Source organism: Taudactylus pleione, unplaced genomic scaffold (genome assembly GCF_031769625.1).
Source record: "Taudactylus pleione unplaced genomic scaffold, aTauple2 ptg001078l, whole genome shotgun sequence".
In the NCBI taxonomy this organism is placed as follows: Eukaryota; Metazoa; Chordata; class Amphibia; order Anura; family Myobatrachidae; genus Taudactylus; species Taudactylus pleione.
Genome location: NW_028285479.1, coordinates 96,336 through 111,512, shown reverse-complemented (window position 1 = coordinate 111,512; position 15,177 = coordinate 96,336). Strand labels below are relative to the sequence as shown.

At 52.9% G+C, this 15,177-nt stretch overlaps 1 protein-coding gene across 2 annotated transcripts in view; it reads right to left on the bottom strand.

Annotated features, from left to right (window-relative positions):
• DNAI1 (dynein axonemal intermediate chain 1) overlaps positions 1 to 15,177 on the bottom strand; it is a 385,067-nt gene that overhangs the window by 288,570 nt on the left and 81,320 nt on the right. For both annotated transcript variants that reach the window (XM_088461607.1, XM_088461608.1), the window contains 3 exons: positions 12,456 to 12,587; positions 10,854 to 10,938; positions 10,448 to 10,565 (listed from right to left, as the gene is read on the bottom strand). In XM_088461607.1, the coding sequence (XP_088317733.1) occupies positions 10,448 to 10,565; positions 10,854 to 10,938; positions 12,456 to 12,587 (335 nt within the window). The remainder of the gene's footprint in view (positions 1 to 10,447; positions 10,566 to 10,853; positions 10,939 to 12,455; positions 12,588 to 15,177) is intronic.

Genomic DNA, 15,177 nt, shown 5'->3' with positions numbered 1-15,177 from the left:
GAACAGTAGTATATGTGCCTGGGTTACACCAGGAGAGAACAGTAGTATATGTGCCTGGGTTACACCAGGAGAGAACAGTAGTATATGTGCCTGGGTTACACCAGGAGAGAACAGTAGTATATGTGCCTGGGTTACACCAGGAGAGAACAGTAGTATATGTGCCTGGGTTACAGCAGGAGAGAACAGTAGTATATGTGCCTGGGTTACACCAGGAGAGAACAGTAGTGTATGTGCCTGGGTTACACCAGGAGAGAACAGTAGTATATGTGCCTGGGTTACACCAGGAGAGAACAGTAGTGTATGTGCCTGGGTTACACCAGGAGAGAACAGTAGTATATGCGCCTGGGTTAAACCAGGAGAGAGTAGTAGTATATGTGCCTGGGTTACACCAGGAGAGAACAGTAGTATATGTGCCTGGGTTACACCAGGAGAGAACAGTAGTGTATGTGCCTGGGTTACACCAGGAGAGAACAGTAGTGTATGCGCCTGGGTTACACCAGGAGAGAACAGTAGTATATGTGCCTGGGTTACACCAGGAGAGAACAGTAGTGTATGTGCCTGGGTTACACCAGGAGAGAACAGTAGTGTATGTGCCTGGGTTACACCAGGAGAGAACAGTAGTATATGTGCCTGGGTTACACCAGGAGAGAACAGTAGTGTATGTGCCTGGGTTACACCAGGAGAGAACAGTAGTATATGTGCCTGGGTAACACCAGGAGAGAACAGTAGTATATGTGCCTGGGTTACACCAGGAGAGAACAGTAGTATATGTGCCTGGGTTACACCAGGAGAGAACAGTAATGTATGTGCCTGGGTTACACCAGGAGAGAACAGTAATATATGTGCCTGGGTTACACCAGGAGAGAGCAGTAGTGTATGTGCCTGGGTTACACCAGGAGAGAACAGTAGTATATGTGCCTGGGTTACACCAGGAGAGAACAGTAGTGTATGTGCCTGGGTTACACCAGGAGAGAACAGTAGTATATGTGCCTGGGTTACACCAGGAGAGAACAGTAGTATATGTGCCTGGGTTACACCAGGAGAGAACAGTAGTATATGTGCCTGGGTTACACCAGGAGAGAACAGTAGTATATATGTGCCTGGGTTACACCAGGAGAGAACAGTAGTATATGTGCCTGGGTTACACCAGGAGAGAACAGTAGTATATGTGCCTGGGTTACACCAGGAGAGAACAGTAGTATATGTGCCTGGGTTACACCAGGAGAGAACAGTAGTATATGTGCCTGGGTTACACCAGGAGAGAACAGTAGTGTATGTGCCTGGGTTACACCAGGAGAGAACAGTAGTATATGTGCCTGGGTTACACCAGGAGAGAACAGTAGTATATGTGCCTGGGTTACACCAGGAGAGAACAGTAGTATATGTGCCTGGGTTACACCAGTAGAGAACAGTAATGTATGTGCCTGGGTTACACCAGGAGAGAACAGTAGTATATGCGCCTGGGTTACACCAGGAGAGAGCAGTAGTGTATGTGCCTGGGTTACACCAGGAGAGAACAGTAGTATATGTGCCTGGGTTACACCAGGAGAGAACAGTAGTATATGTGCCTGGGTTACACCAGGAGAGAACAGTAGTATATGTGCCTGGGTTACACCAGGAGAGAACAGTAGTGTATGTGCCCAGATCAAGACTTTCAGCCAATCAGAAATGGCTGCTGATCATCATCAACAGAAATGTATATTTTACACCAGAGATGAAGTACCCAAAGAGATCCGCCTGCACACAGAAACTTACAGTATGTGTGTGTATCTTGTGGGCGCATTAGTATCAAGATGTAACTCGACCGACGCCTGTATGCCCCCTCACTTACCCGCTGCAATCTTCTACGCGCAAAATGCAACCAAATATACATAAGGACACATGCTGAGGAATTTATGCATGTGCAATACGGAAAAAGCATAATTTTATTAAAAAAAAGACAATTGCGTCCAAGCCTACGTCAGTCCCTGTATGTGCAGTAAAGAGCCCCTGTGCCATGTAATACAGATATATACTGCCTTATGTCAGTCCCTGTATGTACAGTACAGAGCCCCTGTGCCATGTAATACAGATATACACTGCCTTACATCAGTCCCTGTATGTACAGTACAGAGCCCGTGCAATGTAATACAGATATATACTGCCTTATGTCAGTCCCTGTATGTGCAGTACAGAGCCCCTGTGCCATGTAATACAGATATATACTGTCTTACATCAGTCCCTGTATGTACAGTACAGAGCTCCTGTGCCATGTAATACAGATATATACTGTCTTACATCAGTCCCTGTATGCGCAGTACAGAGCCCCTGTGCTATGTAATACAGATATACACTGCCTTATGTCAGTCCCTGTATGTACAGTACAAAGCCCATGTGCCATGTAATACAGATATACACTGCCTTACATCAGTCCCTGTATGTGCAGTACAGAGCCCCTGTGCCATGTAATACAGATATATACTGCCTTACATCAGTCCCTGTATGTACAGTACAGAGCTCCTGTGCCATGTAATACAGATATATACTGCCTTACATCAGTCCCTGTATGTGCAGTACAGAGCCCCTGTGCCATGTAATACAGATATATACTGTCTTACATCAGTCCCTGTATGTACAGTACAGAGCCCCTGTGCCATGTAATACAGATATATACTGCCTTACATCAGTCCCTGTATGTGCAGTACAGAGCCCCTGTGCTATGTAATACAGATATACACTGCCTTACGTCAGTCTCTGTATGTACAGTACAAAGCCCCTGTGCCACGTAATATAGATATACACTGCCTTATGTCAGTCCCTGTATGTACAGTACAGAGCTCCTGTGCCATGTATTACAGATATATACTGCCTTACATCAGTCCCTGTATGTGCAGTACAGAGCCCATGTGGCATGTAATACAGATATATACTGCCTTACATCAGTCCCTGTATGTACAGTACAGAGCCCCTGTGCTATGTAATACAGATATACACTGCCTTATGTCAGTCCCTGTATGTACAGTACAAAGCCCCTGTGCCATGTAATACAGATATGCACTGCCGTACGTCAGTCCCTGTATGTACAGTACAGAGTCCCTGTGGTATGTAATACAGATATACACTCCCTTACGTCAGTCCCTGTATGTACAGTACAAAGCCCCTGTGCCATGTAATACAGATATACACTCCCTTACGTCAGTCCCTGTATGTACAGTTCAGAGCCCCTGTGCGATGTAATACAGATATACACTGCCTTATGTCGGTCCCTGTATGTACAGTGCCCCTGTGCTATGTAATACAGATATACACTGCCTTACGTCAGTCCCTGTATGTACAGTACAGAGCCCCTGTGCTATGTAATACAGATATACACTGCCTTACGTCAGTCTCTTTATGTATAGTACAGAGCCCGTGCAATGTAATACAGATATATACTGCCTTACATCTTACCTGTATGTACAGTAGAGCCCATGTGCTATGTAATACAGATATACACTGCCTTACGTCAGTCCCTGTATGTACAGTACAGAGCCCCTGAGCCATGTAATACAGATATACACTCCCTTACGTCAGTCTCTTTATGTACAGTACAGAGCCCCTGTGCTATGTAATACAGACATGCACTGCATTACATCAGTCCCTGCATGTACAGTACAGAGTCCCTGTGCTATGTAATACAGATATACACTGCCTTACATCTTACCTGTATGTACAGTACAGAGCCCCTGTCCTATGTAATATAGATATACACTGCCTTACGTCAGTCCCTGTCTTACTGACTGGTGAAGGCCATGTGGACTATTTATAAGTGGAGGCTGCTGAGCTGTAAATACAGTGACTGATCAATGACAAGGTCACATTGGGTGAGCTCCGACTGAAATATCACATTTATTAAAAATGAAGGTAAACAAAATGTGACCGGTCCCATTTCTGCCTTACATTAGTTTAAAACAGTAACTGCAGCCCTGGAAAAGTCATGTCTGGGAGCTGCAGCTGGGAAGGAAATAACCCCCGGTGCCGAGCAGTGCATGGGGTAGAGGTACTGCAGATGGGAATGTAAGCCCCGGTGCCGGGCAGTGCATGGGGTAGAGGTACTGCAACTGGGAAGGAAATAACCCCCGGTGCCGGGCAGTGTATGGGGTAGAGGTACTGCAGCTGAGAAGGAAATAAACCCCGGTGCCGGGTAGTGCATGGGGTAGAGGTACTGCAACTGGGAAGGAAATAACCCCCGTTGCCGGGCAGTGCATGGGGTAGAGGTACTGCAGCTGGGAAGGAAATAACCCCCGTTGCCGAGCAGTGCATGGGGTAGAGGTACTGCAGCTGGGAAGGAACTAACCCCCGGTGCCGAGCAGTGCATGGGGTAGAGGTACTGCAGCTGGGAAGGAAATAACCCCCGGTGCCGGGCAGTGCATGTGGTAGAGGCACTGCAGATGGGAATGTAAGCCCCGGTGCCGGGCAGTGCATGGGGTAGAGGTACTGCAGCTGGGAAGGAAATAACCCCCGGTGCCGGGCAGTGTATGGGGTAGAGGTACTGCAGCTGGGAAGGAAATAACCCCCCGGTGCCAGGCAGTGCATGGGGTAGAGGTACTGCAGCTGGGAAGGAAATAACCCCCGGTGCCGGGCAGTGCATGGGGTAGAGGTACTGCAGATGGGAATGTAAGCCCCAGTGCCGGGCAGTGTATGGGGTAGAGGTACTGCAGCTGGGAAGGAAATAACCTCGGTGCCGGGCAGTGCATGGGGTAGAGGTACTGCAGCTGGGAAGGAAATAACCCCCGGTGCCGGGCAGTGCATGGGGTAGAGGTACTGCAGCTGGGAAGGAAATAACCCCAGGTGCCGGGCAGTGTATGGGGTAGAGGTACTGCAGCTGGGAAGGAAATAACCCCAGGTGCCGGGCAGTGTATGGGGTAGAGGTACTGCAGCTGGGAAGGAAATAACCCCCGGTGCCGGGCAGTGCATGGGGTAGAGGTACTGCAGATGGGAATGTAAGCCCCGGTTCGGGGCAGTGCATGGGGTAGAGGTACTGCAGATGGGAATGTAAGCACCGGTGCCGGGCAGTGCATGGGGTAGAGGTACTGCCGCTGGGAAGGAAATAACCCCCGGTGCCGGGCAGTGCATGGGGTAGAGGTACTGCAGCTGGGAAGGAAATAACCCCCGGTGCCGGGCAGTGCATGGGGTAGAGGTACTGCAGATGGGAATGTAAGCCCCAGTGCCGGGCAGTGTATGGGGTAGAGGTATTGCAGCTGGGAAGGAAATAACCTCGGTGCCGGGCAGTGCATGGGTAGAGGTACTGCAGCTGGGAAGGAAATAACCCCCGGTGCCGAGCAGTGTATGGGGTAGAGGTACTGCAGCTGGGAAGGAAATAACCCCAGGTGCCGGGCAGTGCATGGGGTAGAGGTACAGCAGCTGGGAAGGAAATAACCCCAGGTGCCGGGCAGTGCATGGGGTAGAGGTACTGCAGCTGGGAAGGAAATAACCCCCGGTGCCGAGCAGTGTATGGGGTAGAGGTACTGCAGCTGGGAAGGAAATAACCCCGGGTAGCGGGCAGTGCATGGGGTAGAGGTACTGCAGCTGGGAAGGAAATAACCCCCGGTGTCGGGCAGTGCATGGGGTAGAGGTACTGCAGCTGGGAAGGAAATAACCCTTGGTGCTGGGCAGTGCATGGGGTAGAGGTACTGCAGATGGGAATGTAAGCCCCGGTGCCGGGCAGAGCATGGGGTAGAGGTACTGCAGCTGGGAAGGAAATAACCCCCGGTGCCAGGCAGTGCATGGGGTAGAGGTACTGCAGCTGGGAAGGAAATAACCCCCGGTGCCGGGCAGTGCATGGGGTAGAGGTACTGCAGATGGGAATGTAAGCCCCAGTGCCGGGCAGTGTATGGGGTAGAGGTAATGCAAATGGGAATGTAAGCCCCGGTGCCGGGCAGAGCATGGGGCAGAGGTACTGCAGCTGGGAAGGAAATAACCCCCGGTGCCAGGCAGTGCATGGGGTAGAGGTACTGCAGCTGGGAAGGAAATAACCCCCGGTGCCGGGCAGTGCATGGGGTAGAGGTACTGCAGATGGGAATGTAAGCCCCAGTGCCGGGCAGTGTATGGGGTAGAGGTACTGCAGCTGGGAAGGAAATAACCTCGGTGCCGGGCAGTGCATGGGGTAGAGGTACTGCAGCTGGGAAGGAAATAACCCCCGGTGCCGGGCAGTGCATGGGGTAGAGGTACTGCAGCTGGGAAGGAAATAACCCTTGGTGCTGGGCAGTGCATGGGGTAGAGGTACTGCAGATGGGAATGTAAGCACCGGTGCCGGGTAGTGCATGGGGTAGAGGTACTGCAGCTGGGAAGGAAATAACCTCGGTGCCGGGCAGTGCATGGGGTAGAGGTACTGCAGATGGGAATGCAAGCCCCGGAGCCGGGCAGTGCATGTGGTAGAGGTACTGCAGCTGGGAAGGAAATAACCTCGGTGCCGGGCAGTGCATGGGGTAGACGTACTGCAGATGGGAATGTAAGCCCCGGTGCCGAGCAGTGCATCGGGTAGAGGTACTTCAGATGGGAATGTAAGCCCCGGTGCCGGGCAGTGTATGGGGTAGAGGTACTGCAGCTGGGAAGGAAATAACCCCCGGTGCCGAGCAGTGCATGGGGTAGAGGTACTGCAGCTGGGAAGGAAATAACCTCGGTGCCGGGCAGTGCATGGGGTAGAGGTACTGCAGATGGGAAGGAAATAACCCCCGGTGCCGAGCAGTGTATGGGGTAGAGGTACTGCAGATGGGAATGTAAGCACCGGTGCCGGGCAGTGCATGGGGTAGAGGTACTGCAGATGGGAATGTAAGCCCCGGTGCCTTGAAGTGCATGGGGTAGAGGTACTACAGATGGGAATGTAAGCCCCAGTGCCGGGCAGTGTATGGGGTAGAGGTACTGCAGATGGGAATGTAAGCCCCGGTGCCGGGCATTGCATGGGGTAGAGGTACTGCAGATGGGAATGTAAGCACCGGTGCCGGGCAGTGCATGGGGTAGAGGTACTGCAGCTGGGAAGGAAATAACCCCCGGTGCCGAGCAGTCCATGGGGTAGAGGTACTGCAGATGGGAATGTAAGCCCCAGTGCCGGGCAGTGTATGGGGTAGAGGTACTGCAGATGGGAAGGAAATAACCTCGGTGCCGGGCAGTGCATGGGGTAGAGGTACTGCAGATGGGAATGTAAGCACCGGTGCCGGGCAGTGCATGGGGTAGAGGTACTGCAGCTGGGAAGGAAATAACCAAGGTGCCGGGCAGCGCATTGGGTAGAGGTACTGCAGATGGGAATACAAGCCCCGGTGCCGGGCAGTGCATGGGGTAGAGGTACTGCAGATGGGAATGCAAGCCCCGGTGCCGGGCAGTGCATGGGGTAGAGGTACTGCAGCTGGGAAGGAAATAACCTCGGTGCCGGGCAGTGCATGGGGTAGACGTACTGCAGATGGGAATGTAAGCCCCGGTGCCGAGCAGTGCATCGGGTAGAGGTACTTCAGATGGGAATGTAAGCCCCGGTGCCGGGCAGTGTATGGGGTAGAGGTACTGCAGCTGGGAAGGAAATAACCCCCGGTGCCGAGCAGTGCATGGGGTAGAGGTACTGCAGCTGGGAAGGAAATAACCTCGGTGCCGGGCAGTGCATGGGGTAGAGGTACTGCAGATGGGAAGGAAATAACCCCCGGTGCCGAGCAGTGTATGGGGTAGAGGTACTGCAGATGGGAATGTAAGCACCGGTGCCGGGCAGTGCATGGGGTAAAGGTACTGCAGCTGGGAAGGAAATAACCTCCGGTGCCGGGCAGTGCATGGGGTAGAGGTACTGCAGATGGGAATGTAAGCACCGGTGCCGGGCAGTGCATGGGGTAGAGGTACTGCAGCTGGGAAGGAAATAACCAAGGTGCCGGGCAGCGCATTGGGTAGAGGTACTGCAGATGGGAATACAAGCCCCGGTGCCGGGCAGTGCATGGGGTAGAGGTACTGCAGATGGGAATGCAAGCCCCGGTGCTGGGCAGTGCATGGGGTAGAGGTACTGCAGCTGGGAAGGAAATAACCTCGGTGCCGGGCAGTGCATGGGGTAGACGTACTGCAGATGGGAATGTAAGCCCCGGTGCCGAGCAGTGCATCGGGTAGAGGTACTTCAGATGGGAATGTAAGCCCCGGTGCCGGGCAGTGTATGGGGTAGAGGTACTGCAGCTGGGAAGGAAATAACCCCCGGTGCCGAGCAGTGCATGGGGTAGAGGTACTGCAGCTGGGAAGGAAATAACCTCGGTGCCGGGCAGTGCATGGGGTAGAGGTACTGCAGATGGGAAGGAAATAACCCCCGGTGCCGAGCAGTGTATGGGGTAGAGGTACTGCAGATGGGAATGTAAGCACCGGTGCCGGGCAGTGCATGGGGTAAAAGTACTGCAGCTGGGAAGGAAATAACCCCCGGTGCCGGGCAGTGCATGGGGTAGAGGTACTGCAGATGGGAATGTAAGCACCGCTGCCGGGCAGTGCATGGGGTAGAGGTACTGCAGATGGGAATGTAAGCCCCGGTGCCTTGCAGTGCATGGGGTAGAGGTACTACAGATGGGAATGTAAGCCCCAGTGCCGGGCAGTGTATGGGGTAGAGGTACTGCAGATGGGAATGTAAGCCCCGGTGCCGGGCATTGCATGGGGTAGAGGTACTGCAGATGGGAATGTAAACACCGGAGCCGGGCAGTGCATGGGGTAGAGGTACTGCAGCTGGGAATGTAAGCATCGGTGCCGGGCAGTGCATGGGGTAGAGGTACTGCAGCTGGGAAGGAAATAACCCCCGGTGCCGAGCAGTGCATGGGGTAGAGGTACTGCAGATGGGAATGTAAGCCCCAGTGCCGGGCAGTGTATGGGGTAGAGGTACTGCAGATGGGAAGGAAATAACCTCGGTGCCGGGCAGTGCATGGGGTAGAGGTACTGCAGATGGGAAGGAAATAACCTCGGTGCCGGGCAGTGCATGGGGTAGAGGTACTGCAGATGGGAATGTAAGCACCGGTGCCGGGCAGTGCATGGGGTAAAGGTACTGCAGCTGGGAAGGAAATAACCCCCGGTGCCGGGCAGTGCATGGGGTAGAGGTACTACAGATGGGAATGTAAGCCCCGGTGCCGGGCAGTGTATGGGGTAGAGGTACTGCAGATGGGAATGTAAGCCCCGGTGCCGGGCATTGCATGGGGTAGAGGTACTGCAGATGGGAATGTAAGCACCGGTGCCGGGCAGTGCATGGGGTAGAGGTACTGCAGATGGGAATGTAAGCACCGGTGCCGGGCAGTGTATGGGGTAGAGGTACTGCAGATGGGAATGTAAGCACCGGTGCCGGGCAGTGCATGGGGTAGAGGTACTGCAGATGGGAATGTAAGCCCCGATGCCAGACAGTGCATAGGGTAGAGGCACTGCAGATGGGAATGTAAGCCCCGGTGCCGGGCAGTGTATGGGGTAGAGGTACTGCAGTTGGTAATGTAAGCACCGGTGCCGGGCAGTGCATGGGGTAGAGGTACTGCAGATGGGAATGTAGGCCCCGGTGCCAGGCAGTGTATGGGGTAGAGATACTGCAGATGGGAATGTAGGCCCCGGTGCCAGGCAGTGTATGGGGTAGAGGTACTGCAGTTGGTAATGTAAGCACCAGTGCCGGGCATTGCATGGTGTAGAGGTACTGCAGATGGGAATGTAAGCCCCGATGCCGAGCAGTGCATGGGATAGAGGTACTGCAGATGGGAATGTAAGCCCCGGTGCCGAGCAGTGCATGGGGTAGAGGTACTGCAGATGGGAATGTAAGCACCGGTGCCGAGCAGTGCATGTGGTAGAGGTACTGCAGATGGGAATGTAAGCCCCGGTGCCGAGCAGTGCATGGGGTAGAGGTACTGCAGATGGGAATGTAAGCCCCGGTGCCGAGCAGTGCATGGGGTAGAGGTACTGCAGTTGGTAATGTAAGCACCAGTGCCGGGCAGTGTATGGGGTAGAGGTACTGCAGATGGGAATGTAAGCCCTGCTTACATTGCAAATAGTAAATGTACAAAGAATAAATCTGAACATTATCCCTGGTAATCTGGGGGGATTTGTATCCACTATGAAGTTAACGCCGACCAGCAGCAGCTGGAGCATCATGGGGAGTCCCTGGCAGTAAAGTGCAACATCATCCCGGGATCTCCTGGAAGTGTTCTTAGGTAGGGAATATACAAATTGGATCCCCTCACCTAGGCTTCCAGGTGCCATGTAGTGAGAAGAGATTAGACCTATTTCTTCTGTACATCCCGTCTGAGAACATTCATTACCCGAGAACATTCACACCAAACGCGGTGGGTAGGCCCATAACCATGGCCATGATTATGCCAAAAACTCTAATTAATTATTTTGCGAAATTCTATTGCAAAATGTGTTATATTATATATAATTAGTAATTTGGAGGTGTGCACCTGTATTCCTCTTTTTTGTCATTCACACCAAACCCCTGCTCTGTAATCCCGACACTCACCAGCAGAGGGCAGTCACTGCCAGACGTTTGGCTTTGTCATACTGGAACTTCCACAAAGGCAGCAAAGTTCCATTCTGGTCTCTGAACTCATCAGCCACGTCCTCAAAGTATTTGAAATCTAGAAATAAAATAAAATACAATATAAATCCCAAAGAGGGAGGAAAGATTACACAGGCTGCAGGGGCTGTTGGTGCAGTAGTATTGGAGCTCAGCCGACTCCTAACACTTTATAGAGCAGGTTCTAGTCCCAATCCCGGCTCTTCTCCAATCTAGACAAGAACCGCAGACACATGGCGCTCGCTATGGAGAGGATCATCGTGTGACCACGAGGGACCTGCCACCGGGCCTGCAGCTGTGATAGGAAACACGCGGGAGCAGTGCAGAAAATGACTATTTATCGTCGTACCTTGTGTAATGTCATCGAACGTGTTCTGATTCACCATCCGCTCCACTATTTTACTGGACTTTGCCACCTTGCTGATGTCATCACTCTGCTCCATAATAATAGGGAGAAACAATTCACTTTACCAGGTGAGACAGGACGCTGACCGCACAGAACGTAACCTCAGCACAGACTATAAAGCCGCTGGCCACACCGGACCCAGCACCACATTTAAGGAAACTACTACTACTGTAGATCTATAGGAGAATCAGTTATATAAACCGGCAATGCCGGGAGCATGGAGAGCTTCACCCCGCAGCATTCCTCATCCCCTACATTACAGGGCGAGGTGAGGGCTGATGGCCGCGATACCCAGTAGCTAAGGGTGTTTACTTTCTCTGTTCCTGGGGGCTCGTGGTGAGGGCAGCGGGATACGAAGATCCTCCCACTGTCAGCAGAGCGGGATATAAACGTGGATTACTGTATATGACCAGGGCAGCTAGTGCAGGGGGCTCGCGGTGAGGACAGCAGGATAGGAAGATCCTCTCACTGCCGACAAAGCGGGATATAAACGTGGATTACTGTATATGACCAGGGCAGCTAGTGCTGGGGGCTCGTGGTGAGGGCGGCGGGATAGGAATATCCTCTCACTGCCGGCAGACCGGGATATAAACGTGGATTACTGTATATGACCAGGGCAGCTAGTGCTGGGGGCTCGTGGTGAGGGCAGCTATTGCTGGGGGCTCGTGGTGAGGGCAGCGGGATACGAAGATCCTCCCACTGTCAGCAGAGCGGGATATAAACGTGGATTGCTGTATATGACCAGGGCAGCTAGTGCCGGGGGCTCGAGGTGAGGGCAGCTAGTGCCGGGGGCTCGTGGTGAGGACAGCAGGATAGGAAGATCCTCTCACTGCCGACAAAGCGGGATATAAACGTGGATTACTGTATATGACCAGGGCAGCTAGTGCTGGGGGCTCGTGGTGAGGGCGGCGGGATAGGAATATCCTCTTACTGCCGGCAGACCGGGATATAAACGTGGATTTCTGTATATGACCAGGACAGCTAGTGCTGGGGGCTCGTGGTGAGGGCAGCGGGATACAAAGATCCTCTCACTGTCAGCAGAGCGGGATATAAACATGGATTACTGTATATGACCAGGGCAGCTATTGCTGGGGGCTCGTGGTGAGGACGGCGGTATAGGAAGATCCTCTCACTGCCGGCAGAGCGGGATATAAACGTAGATTGCTGCATATGACCAGGGCAGCTATTGCTGAGGGCTCGTGGTGAGGGCGGGGGAATAGGACGATCCTCTCACTGCCGGCAGACCGGGATAAAAACATGGATTGCTGTATATGACCAGGACAGCTAGTGCTGGGGGCTCGTGGTGAGGGCGGGGGGATAGGACGATCCTCACTGCTGACAGACCGGGATATAAACGTGGATTACTGTATATGACCAGGGCAGCTAGTGCTGGGGGCCCGTGGTGAGGACGGTGGTATAGGAAGAGGCTCTCATTATATATGACCTGTAGCCATTACTAAACAATGTAAAATCCTTTATTCCTCTGATTTCTAGGAAATGAGTAACAACGCTGGCTGGGAATAGCATAAATGTAGAGGGCGTCACCTGAAACTCAGAGATGAGAAGCTTCGGTCGGGAATGGAATTCCTCATCCTTCTTAGAGACCGGAGCCTTGTGCTTCTCTTTCAGCTTCTCCTGTTTCTGTAGCTCCTCTATGTAAGCATCATATATATCCCACTGTGAGACAGAGCAATGTTATTACACAGTGCTAGTAATAATAACAGACACAATGTATACGCCCTGCAAAACTGCAGAGCACCGCACTAATGCCCTATACTCCCAGCAAGACTGCAGAGCACCGCACTAATGCCCTATACTCCCAGCAAGACTGCAGAGCACCGCACTAATGCCCTATACTCCCAGCAAGACTGCAGAGCACCGCACTAATGGCCTATACTCCCAGCAAGACTGCAGAGCACTGACTGCACTAATGGCCTATACTCCCAGCAAGACTGCAGAGCATCGCACTAATGGCCTATACTTCCAACAAGACTGCAGAGCATCGCACTAATGGCCTATACTTCCAACAAGACTGCAGAGCACCGCACTAATGGCCTATACTCCCAGCAAGACTGCAGAGCACCGCACTAATGGCCTATACTCCCAGCAAGACTGCAGAGCACCGCACTAATGGCCTATACTCCCAGCAAGACTGCAGAACACCGCACTAATGGCCTATACTCCCAGCAAGACTGCAGAGCACCGCACTAATGCCCTATACTCCCAGCAAGACTGCAGAGCACCGCACTAATGGCCTATACTTCCAACAAGACTGCAGAGCACCGCACTAATGCCCTATACTCCCAGCAAGACTGCGGAGCACCGCACTAATGGCCTATACTCCCAGCAAGACTGCAGAGCACCGCACTAATGGCCTATACTTCCAACAAGACTGCGGAGCACCGCACTAATGGCCTACACTTCCAACAAGACTGCGGAGCACCGCACTAATGGCCTATACTTCCAACAAGACTGCAGAGCACCGCACTAATGGCCTATACTTCCAACAAGACTGCAGAGCACCGCACTAATGGCCTATACTCCCAGCAAGACTGCAAAGCACCGCACTAATGGCCTATACTCCCAGCAAGACTGCAGAGCACCGCACTAATGCCCTATACTCCCAGCAAGACTGCAGAGCACCGCACTAATGGCCTATACTCCCAGCAAGACTGCAGAGCACTGACTGCACTAATGGCCTATACTCCCAGCAAGACTGCAGAGCATCGCACTAATGGCCTATACTTCCAACAAGACTGCAGAGCATCGCACTAATGGCCTATACTTCCAACAAGACTGCAGAGCACCGCACTAATGGCCTATACTCCCAGCAAGACTGCAGAGCACCGCACTAATGGCCTATACTCCCAGCAAGACTGCAGAACACCGCACTAATGCCCTATACTCCCAGCAAGACTGCAGAGCACCGCACTAATGCCCTATACTCCCAGCAAGACTGCAGAGCACCGCACTAATGGCCTATACTTCCAGCAAGACGGCAGAGCACCGCACTAATGGCCTATACTCCCAGCAAGACGGCAGAGCACCGCACTAATGGCCTATACTCCCGGCAAGACTGCAGAGCACCGCACTAATGGCCTATACTCCCAGCAAGACTGCTGAGCACCGCACTAATGGCCTACACTTCCAACAAGACTGCGGAGCACCGCACTAATGGCCTATACTTCCAACAAGACTGCGGAGCACCGCACTAATGGCCTATACTCCCAGCAAGACTGCGGAGCACCGCACTAATGGCCTATACTTCCAGCAAGACTGCAGAGCACCGCACTAATGGCCTATACTTCCAACAAGACTGCAGAGCACCGCACTAATGGCCTATACTCCCAGCAAGACTGCAAAGCACCGCACTAATGGCCTATACTCCCAGCAAGACTGCAGAGCACCGCACTAATGCCCTATACTCCCAGCAAGACTGCAGAGCACCGCACTAATGGCCTATAATCCCAGCAAGACTGCAGAGCACTGACTGCACTAATGGCCTATACTCCCAGCAAGACTGCAGAGCATCGCACTAATGGCCTATACTTCCAACAAGACTGCAGAGCATCGCACTAATGGCCTATACTTCCAACAAGACTGCAGAGCACCGCACTAATGGCCTATACTCCCAGCAAGACTGCAGAGCACCGCACTAATGGCCTATACTCCCAGCAAGACTGCAGAGCACCGCACTAATGGCCTATACTCCCAGCAAGACTGCAGAACACCGCACTAATGGCCTATACTCCCAGCAAGACTGCAGAGCACCGCACTAATGCCCTATACTCCCAGCAAGACTGCAGAGCACCGCACTAATGGCCTATACTTCCAGCAAGACGGCAGAGCACCGCACTAATGGCCTATACTCCCAGCAAGACGGCAGAGCACCGCACTAATGGCCTATACTCCCAGCAAGACTGCAGAGCACCGCACTAATGGCCTATACTCCCAGCAAGACTGCTGAGCACCGCACTAATGGCCTATACTCCCAGCAAGACTGCAGAGCACCGCACTAATGGCCTATACTTCCAACAAGACTGCAGAGCACCGCACTAATGGCCTATACTCCCAGCAAGACTGCAGAGCACCGCACTAATGGCCTATACTTCCAACAAGACTGCAGAGCACCGCACTAATGGCCTAAACTCCCAGCAAGACTGCTGAGCACCGCACTAATGGCCTATACTTCCAGCAAGACTGCAGAGCACCGCACTAATGCCCTATACTTCCAGCAAGACTGCAGAGCATCGCACTAATGGCCTAC